The sequence below is a fragment of the Larimichthys crocea genome, chromosome XII (genome assembly GCF_000972845.2).
Source record: "Larimichthys crocea isolate SSNF chromosome XII, L_crocea_2.0, whole genome shotgun sequence".
Taxonomy (NCBI): domain Eukaryota; kingdom Metazoa; phylum Chordata; class Actinopteri; family Sciaenidae; genus Larimichthys; species Larimichthys crocea.
Genome location: NC_040022.1, coordinates 31583130 through 31590629, shown reverse-complemented (window position 1 = coordinate 31590629; position 7500 = coordinate 31583130). Strand labels below are relative to the sequence as shown.

The 7500-nt window shown below is 45.0% G+C and overlaps 3 protein-coding genes and 1 long non-coding RNA gene across 9 annotated transcripts in view; 2 read left to right on the top strand and 2 right to left on the bottom strand.

Moving 5' to 3' along the window:
- Positions 1-870, top strand: part of mettl23 (methyltransferase 23, arginine) — a 2222-nt gene extending 1352 nt beyond the window's left edge. For all 3 annotated transcript variants that reach the window (XM_027285278.1, XM_010751792.3, XM_019265918.2), the window contains exons 3-5: positions 56-293; positions 419-503; positions 658-870. In XM_027285278.1, the coding sequence (XP_027141079.1) occupies positions 56-293; positions 419-503; positions 658-817 (483 nt within the window). In that variant the 3' untranslated portion in view covers positions 818-870. The remainder of the gene's footprint in view (positions 1-55; positions 294-418; positions 504-657) is intronic.
- Positions 871-1094: 224 nt separating this feature from the next.
- nupr1b (nuclear protein 1b) lies at positions 1095-2389 on the bottom strand. Its single transcript, XM_027285281.1, has 3 exons — positions 2147-2389; positions 1905-2040; positions 1095-1398 (listed from the first exon to the last, which is right to left on the bottom strand). Exons 1-2 carry the CDS (start codon positions 2241-2243, stop codon positions 1913-1915), a joined length of 225 nt encoding a protein of 74 aa, XP_027141082.1. The 5' UTR covers positions 2244-2389; the 3' UTR covers positions 1095-1398; positions 1905-1912.
- A 1397-nt stretch (positions 2390-3786) lies between these two features.
- On the bottom strand, positions 3787-5846 carry LOC113747089 (uncharacterized). Its single transcript, XR_003463326.1, has 3 exons — positions 5769-5846; positions 5196-5250; positions 3787-4166 (listed from the first exon to the last, which is right to left on the bottom strand). It is a non-coding gene; the product is annotated as an uncharacterized LOC113747089 (long non-coding RNA).
- sgf29 (SAGA complex associated factor 29) overlaps positions 5778-7500 on the top strand; it is a 6304-nt gene continuing 4581 nt past the window's right edge. Inside the window, exons 1-6 of one of the 4 annotated variants that reach the window (XM_019265916.2) lie at positions 5778-5892; positions 6193-6265; positions 6541-6616; positions 6760-6832; positions 6960-7024; positions 7156-7285. In XM_019265916.2, coding sequence (XP_019121461.1) covers positions 6200-6265; positions 6541-6616; positions 6760-6832; positions 6960-7024; positions 7156-7285 — 410 coding nt within the window. In that variant the 5' untranslated portion in view covers positions 5778-5892; positions 6193-6199. Of the gene's footprint in view, positions 5893-5927; positions 6110-6192; positions 6266-6540; positions 6617-6759; positions 6833-6959; positions 7025-7155; positions 7286-7500 lie in introns of those variants that run through there. The other 3 variants (XM_027285277.1, XM_027285276.1, XM_019265917.2) reach the window with 3 other exon arrangements.

The following is a 7500-nucleotide window of genomic DNA, read 5'->3' as shown; positions in this document are numbered from 1 at the left end:
TCATGGACAAACCCGTCCTGTCACGGGTTCATGGACAGTCTGTTTGTGTCCTCAGCTCGGTGCAGGTGTGAGTCTTCCAGGTGTGCTGGCTGCCCGCTGCGGTGCACAGGTGATCCTGTCGGACAGCGCCGAGACGCCGCTCTGTCTGGAGAACTGCAGGCGGAGCTGTGAGGCTAACGGCCTCCGTGATGTGGACGTGCTGGGTCTCACCTGGGGGGAGATCTCACCTGAGCTCACTCTGCTTCCTGAACTGGACGTCATCCTGGGATCGGACGTTTTCTATGAGCCGCAAGGTCGGTTCTGTTAGAACCATGTTTAGAGCCACAGTCCAAAAGTCTGTACAAAACACGGCGTCTGTCGTGTCCACAGACTTTTGGCCATGATGTCTCACACACGTTAAACTGAATGTTTGTTTCAGACTTTGAAGACGTCCTCGTGACCGTGGCTTTTCTTCTGAGAAAGAACCCGACCGCTCAGTTCTGGACCACGTACCAGGAGAGAAGGTTCAGTATCACCCTCAGACCAGAACAATGAGAACAGCTGTTTGAGCTCACACCGTCATCGGAACATTTTAAAGTGACAGAACGTGATAAAATGTTTACGTTTGCTGCTGTGTTCACGTGACAGCTTCAGTTTGAACCTCCTCTCCTCCTCTAGCTCTGATTGGTCCATCGAAGCGTTGCTCCACAGGTGGAGGCTGAGCTGTGTGGACGTTCACCTGGAAACGTTTGATGCAGACAAACCTGAGCTGGCTGGATCGAGTCTGCCCGGCAACCACAGCGTCCTGATGATGATCGTCACACTGAAGACTGAGTGATCAGACTGAAGCTGAACGCTTTAATATTTCTGACAATAAATGTTTAAATGTTTCCGTTCCCTCAGTCATTAAACAGCTGATCTTCAGGTCATGTGACAGACCACCTGACAGAACACTCCATGTGTTTTTGTTCTGGGTTCATGTCGTGACTCTGACGTCACGTTTCTTCAAACTGTCACCATGCAGAGACAAACTTTGATTGTAAAGAGTCATGAGAAGAAAACAGAACAACAAAGTCATTTTAAAAAGTTTTAATAGTAAAAATGCTTCTTTTAAAAAAAGATTCCACCCATAACGTGTCAGCACATCGTAATCAAACTGCCACCACCATCACACGTGCACCTTCATGGTCCGGACAGGGACCAGGTACACGCCACCACAGGTGAGTGCTTCACAGACACCTTCAGGCGGAGGAGCCACAGACAGGTCACTGCTGGAACATCTGGATCAGTGGGCTCCTCTTCACACCAGGTTAAACCCCGCCCGCCGGAGCTCAGGACGCTCCTGCCCGTCCGTACGTCTCGATCATCTGTCGCCAAGGAGGCCGTGGTCGGTTTCCAGGATAAGCCGTCCGAGTCGCCCTGAGTCAGAAACACGAAACTCTGACATTTCAGATGGGACTATTTATGCATGGAAAAAAATACATTTTAATATTTATTTATTTTTTATTTATTTTTATCAGCTGTGCATCCATCCAAACTCTACACTAACCTTTGAACCTTTAAAGATCCACAAAGTCTCATTTTTCAATCTTCTGATCTGAAGTCTGCAGTGATTACTTAAAGCACAGAGCAGGTTTAATGAGTCAACACCTGCACTGATCTCAGGTCAGTGAGTCACTCCTTAGCGCGGCACCTACTGAGTCTGCGCAGTGACCGCCCACAGGACCGTTCAAAGCGTCATGTTTAAGTCAGACCTATCTAAACTCGTCAGAGGGTCTAACATGAGTCAGATACTGCGGAAATATAAAGTTAATACTCAGTCTTAAGCTCGGCTCAAACATTTTAACCTGTTTCTGTGGAGCCACCGGAGCTCACGCGCCAAACCTCGTTAATTAACCCGTTAATTAATTAATTCAAACACGGACCTCCGCCTTCACTCCTTCGCCTTCTTCTCGCTGTTCTGCAGTTTCTCCACCAGCTTGCGCTCATGTCCGGACGGGTTGGGTCTGTTGGTGTTCTCACAGGCCTCCTTCTTGGTCCGTCCTTTCCGGGACGAGCCTTCTGTGGACGGACACACACACACACACACACACACACACACACACACACACGTTCAGGTCCACAGGTAAACACAGCTCACGGTGGCTTCGGGAAAGGTGAGTCTCACCTGCGTACTTGTCGGTCAGGTTGTAATATTCATACTGGTCGTAGTATTCGTCCTCAAAGCTGCTGGGCTTCATGTTCTTCACGTCGACGTGACTCATGTTTGTTTCTCCAGCACGGAAAGTTTCCGAAAAGTTCGTCAGAAAGAAACAGACTTCTGTCCTGAGAGAGGAAAACAACAACGAGATGTTTGCTCCGAGTTTGCTCCCTGTTTTTATAACGCACACATCAGCTGCTCCTCCTCCTGCTCCTCCTCCTGCTGCTCCTCCTCCTCCTGGTTTTCCTCCTCCTGGTCCTCCTCCTCCTCCTGGTCTTCCTTCTCCTCCTCCTCCTGGTCTTCCTTCTCCTCCTCCTCCTGGTCTTCCTCCTCCTCTTGCTCCTCCTCCTCCTCTTGCTCCTCCTCCTCCTGGTCCTCCTCCTCTTGCTCCTCCTCCTCCTCCTCCTCCTCTTTCTGCTGCAGAAATGTTGCATCAGTTCAGCAGATAAAATGTCATTAAAGCTGCAGGTCACTGTGACACCCACCTGTCAGTCAAAGCGTCCCCGCTCTTAACCCTGCATAACTTTAAGCCTTAATATAATGTGAACAGGTGAGTTGTATATAAATTCACCCTCAGTACAGTTGTCATGAACGGGGAAATTAGCTACAGAGACCAAAACAGTTTTTTGTACCAGGCTGTAAACATGTTTATTTCTGCTGTGAAGTTGGACATTTGGACATTTGGACATTTGGACATTTGGACATGGGGACTGATTAAAAAACTTTATTAATATTGTCTGAACTCGTTTTGTTTGTTTCATTTGACTCTGCACAGTCTGACCTTCATTTCATTTTATCAGCAGCTGCCGCCTTCACACACACAACCCTGACCTGATTCAGTGTGTGTGTGTGTGTGTGTGTTGTTATTATCTCATCTAATCCTTATCAAACACCTCGTGACTTTTCCACTTTAGACTGAACTCAGAGAGAAAGTACAGAGAAAGAAAATAAACACCCAGTGTGTGTGTGTGTGTGTGTGTGTGTGTGTGTGTGTGTGTGTCAGTCAAAGTGCAGCACATCATCAGCCTCGTGTAGTAAAAGTTCATGTCAGCTGCCTCGTGCCAAAATATAAATATAAAAAAAACATTTTTAACAGTAATAATAAAAGAACGTGTGTGAAGTGACTTCATGTATTTTACTGTAAATAAACAAACAGTCAAAAGACAAAAACAGGAAAGATTAAAGTCAAATATCAATTAGAATAAATGACAAAAATCAAATTAAAAATTATTACTAAATGTTTTATACAGTGAAAATAACAGCCTGGTTGTTAATTTACAAATAATGTTTTGTATAAAATGTAAAAATACAGAAAACGACTGTAAATATTTATAATAAATATTTATGCTGTGTAAATTAATAATACAATGAGCCACATATTTAATTACAGATCATTCTTGTCATTTTACATTTGTATGTAATTCAAAAAGCAGGAAAATGACTAAAAATAAAACAGTAATCTTTCCGTACAAAATGAGAAATAAGTATAATTTGTTATTAAATAACAGTTTTCATTTACAGATCATGTTTTGCATACAATTAAAAAAACAGAATGTTTCTTTTCAAACATATCTAATATTTTAGATTCTTGCTTTCTGACTCTCCTCTCTCATATTTCACAGGGTTACTCAGAGAACGCTCTGACAGCTCACAGATATTTTCAGTCCACATTTCCATCCTGATAACAACACGGGAGCAGAAACGTTTCCCGGAGCAGCTGGAAAACACAAACAGTGTTTATGAGAGTGGAGGAAAAGTCTCATCACTTCGTCATGCTGTAATTACAGAGCACGACGTCCTCCATCATCTGATGCTGAAATATACTTCAGATGTTACAGCGAGTCACCACAGCTCGGGTTTCTAACTGAGCCCAGCCGAGCACAGCTGGAAGGAATGAGACGCTGGAAAAACACCAACACACCAGTCAGAGAGTTTTAAAGCTTGAAGACCGAACAGATCATCTGTAGATTCTCAGGCTCTCCGATCACTGCAACAAAGAAAGTTAAAAAACTGATGATGTGACAACTAGTTCCTGATTACAGAGTTTTATTTCACCAACGACTGCAAACTAAACTTCTAACCATCTACCAGTAACTAACCATCTACCAGTAACTAACCATCTATCAGTAACTAACCATCTACCAGTAACTAACCATCTACCAGTAACTAACCATCTACCAGTAACTAACCATCTAACTGTAACTAACCATCTACCAGTCACTAACCATCTAACCAGTAACTAACCATCTATCGGTAACTAACCATCTACCAGTAACTAACCATCTAACTGTAACTAACCATCTACCAGTAACTAACCATCTACCAGTAACTCACCATCTACCTGTCACTAACCACCTATCTAATATATCTAATATGACTGTAGTTCATGTGTCCAGGACGCTGCAGTTCACTTAACGCCATGTTTAACAAACGTTTTGTGAACGTTACATAGAGAACCTTTAACCATGCATAACCTCATTAAAACAAGGTCAAACTGCAGGTGTGGTGTTAATATTCACCATGAATCAGGCCGTGAAGCCCACAGACTGATGATATCTTATCTGTGACCTGGTTCACCGTGGTGTGTGTGTGTGTGTGTGTGTGTGTGTGTGTGTGTGTGTGTTTGCACATGCCGAGTTCCTGCACAGACAGAACTGAGGGCAAACTGGAACAGCTGGAACAGGTCGGCTCATGTCTCTGCAAATATACAGAGTCACCTCATGACCAAAGTGAAGGAAGCAGACAGAGCTGCGAGCAAACATCCTGAAACCAGAAAAACAAAAAGCTCCAGAGATATGAAGGAGGAGTAAGAAAACATCTCCTCCTCCTCCTCCTCCTCCTCCTCCTCCTCAGCTTGTGTCCTCTCCTCTCATGTTTTGAACAGTTTGTCCTCTTTCCTCCTCGCCTGAGCTGCAGCTGTCCACAGCAGACAGTCAGAAACATGCATGAAGTCAGAAGATGATGAAAGTGTCACAATCAAACACTTTCTCTGATAAACTGACGTCTGTTAACTGACCTGTGATCTGTGAATGCTGTCAACTGTTTCACTGATTGTTGTGCCAGAACAGGAGCTGTGCAATACAAAAGTGAGCTGTAAATAACACATCCAATCTGTCTTTTATGAAGTTCAGGTAAATGTAATGTTTGTGTCTCATTATCTGAAGGTGTGGTTTAACTGTGTCCACATATATAAAGATAATACTGAGACTCAGCACATGTTAATCATTCATTCACAGGATGTTTATCTGCTGATAGTCTGTGGCCTACGTGAAATCTGACACGAGCCAAAGTTCCAGACTCAAACAGAGAGAAACAAAGAAAGTACTGTCATTTATTATTATTATTATTATTATTATTATTATTTTATCTGTTCATCCTGATCATCAGCAGGATTTTATTCTGAAAGTTTAGACCTGAAGTCTTCCTGTTTTCTGTGTTGTTCACTGACACAAATAAACAAACACTGATTAAAAAGTATGAAACATTAACAATTAAATTAAAACTATCTAAATGATACATTATTATTCATATTAATTAAACAGGTTACATGTATGAACACATAATTAAATATGTCATGCAGTTATCAAACCTGCCGCTGCGCTCTTCGACCAGCCGGGGGCGCTGCCTCTCTGACTCCTCCAACACCAGCGAAGAAGAAGAAGCTAACCTGTGCAGCTAGCCGTCCGGAGCTAATCACAGATCAAAGTTCCGCGGTGAGCGAAGCTACAGCTGATTATTAGAAACAGCTGATTATTAGAAACACACGTGGACCAGGTGGAGTCAGCGCGAGCCGGGACAGAGAGGTCAGAGGTCAGAGTTAGCACGGTTAGCTTAGCTTAGCGAGCCGTAAACAAACAGTTTTCCCGCCGTTTGACTAAAAACGTTTAAACTGAAATTAATTAATGAACCAGCTGATCTAAGAACAGACACGTGCGTCATAATTAAACATTATTAAACATAATTAAACATAATTAACAGATCTGTTCATGTTTAAACTGTGTTTTATTTTGAAGGGGCAACATGTCAGCTGACACAAAGATCGCAGAGCTGCTCACAGAACTGCATCAGCTGATCAAGCAGACTCAGGTGAGTCCGAGCTCACCTGAGTGTGTGTGTGTGTGTGTGTGTGTGTTCACCTGTACAGTGTGTGTGTGCGTGTGTGTGTGTGCGTGTGCGTGTGCGTGTGTTCACCTGTACTGTGTGTGTGTGTGTGTGTGTGTGTGTGTGTTCACCTGTACAGAGTGTGTGTGTGTGTGTTCACCTGTACAGAGTGTGTGTGTGTGTGTGTGTGTGTGTGTGTTTTCACCTGTACAGTGTGTGTGTGTGTGTGTGTGTTCACCTGTCCCTGTCTCTGTCCTCAGGAGGAGAGGTCACGCAGCGAACACAACCTGCTCAACATCCAGAAAACACACGAGAGGATGCAGACGGAGAACAAGAGTCAGTCACACACACACACTCTGTCTCTCACACACACTCTCACACACACACGCACTCTCACACACACTAACACACACACACACACACACACACAGTCTCTGAGTCTTGGTTCTGATGTCCGGTCTCGTCCTCGTCTCCCTCAGCGTCTCCGTACTATCGGACCAAGTTGCGTGGACTGTACACGACGGCGAAAGCGGACGCCGAGGCCGAGTGCAGGTCAGTCCACACACTGAGACTTAAGGTGGATCCAAGGATTTAAGGTGGTCCTGTGAGGATGGTTGAACCTCCTGATGTTGTTGTGCGGCGCTCTGCTGTCTGAACGGTTCCTGTGTTTTTGTCTCAGCATCCTGCGTCACGCGCTGGATAAGATCGCAGAGATCAAGTCGCTGCTGGAGGAGAGGAGGATCGGTGAGAGCTGCTTCAACACGCTCAGATGTTTCTGTCACAGATTCACCTCCAATCAATTCATTCACCTCCAATCAATTCATTCACCTCCAATCAATTCATTCATCTCTAATCAATTCATTCACCTCTAACAGCTGCCAAGATGGCCGGAGTTTACAGCGACAGCGACCCGCCCAGGAAGACGATGAGGCGAGGAGTACTCATGACGCTCCTGCAGCAGTCTGCCATGACGCTTCCTCTGTGGATCGGCAAGCCAGGAGAGAGGTGAGGAGGAGAGGTGAGAGGAGGAGAGAGGAGAGAGGAGGAGGAGAGGTGAGGAGGAGAGAGGAGAGGTGAGAGAGGAGGAGGAGGAGAGGGGAGAGAGGAGAGGAGGAGAGAGGAGAGGAGGAGAGAGGAAGAGGAGAGGTGAGAGGAGAGGAGAGAGGAGGAGGAGAGGAGAGCAGAGGAGAGAGGAGGAGGAGAGGCGAGAGGAGGAGGAG

Excerpts from the sequence above, each read along its gene's own strand:
- nupr1b (XM_027285281.1), bottom strand. The coding sequence starts at position 2,243 with ATGAGTCACGTCGACGTGAAGAACATGAAGCCCAGCAGCTTTGAGGAC. Across the intron at positions 2,041-2,146 it reads CCTGACCGACAAGTACGCAG|AAGGCTCGTCCCGGAAAGGA; the intron begins GTGAGACTCACC and ends GTCCGTCCACAG.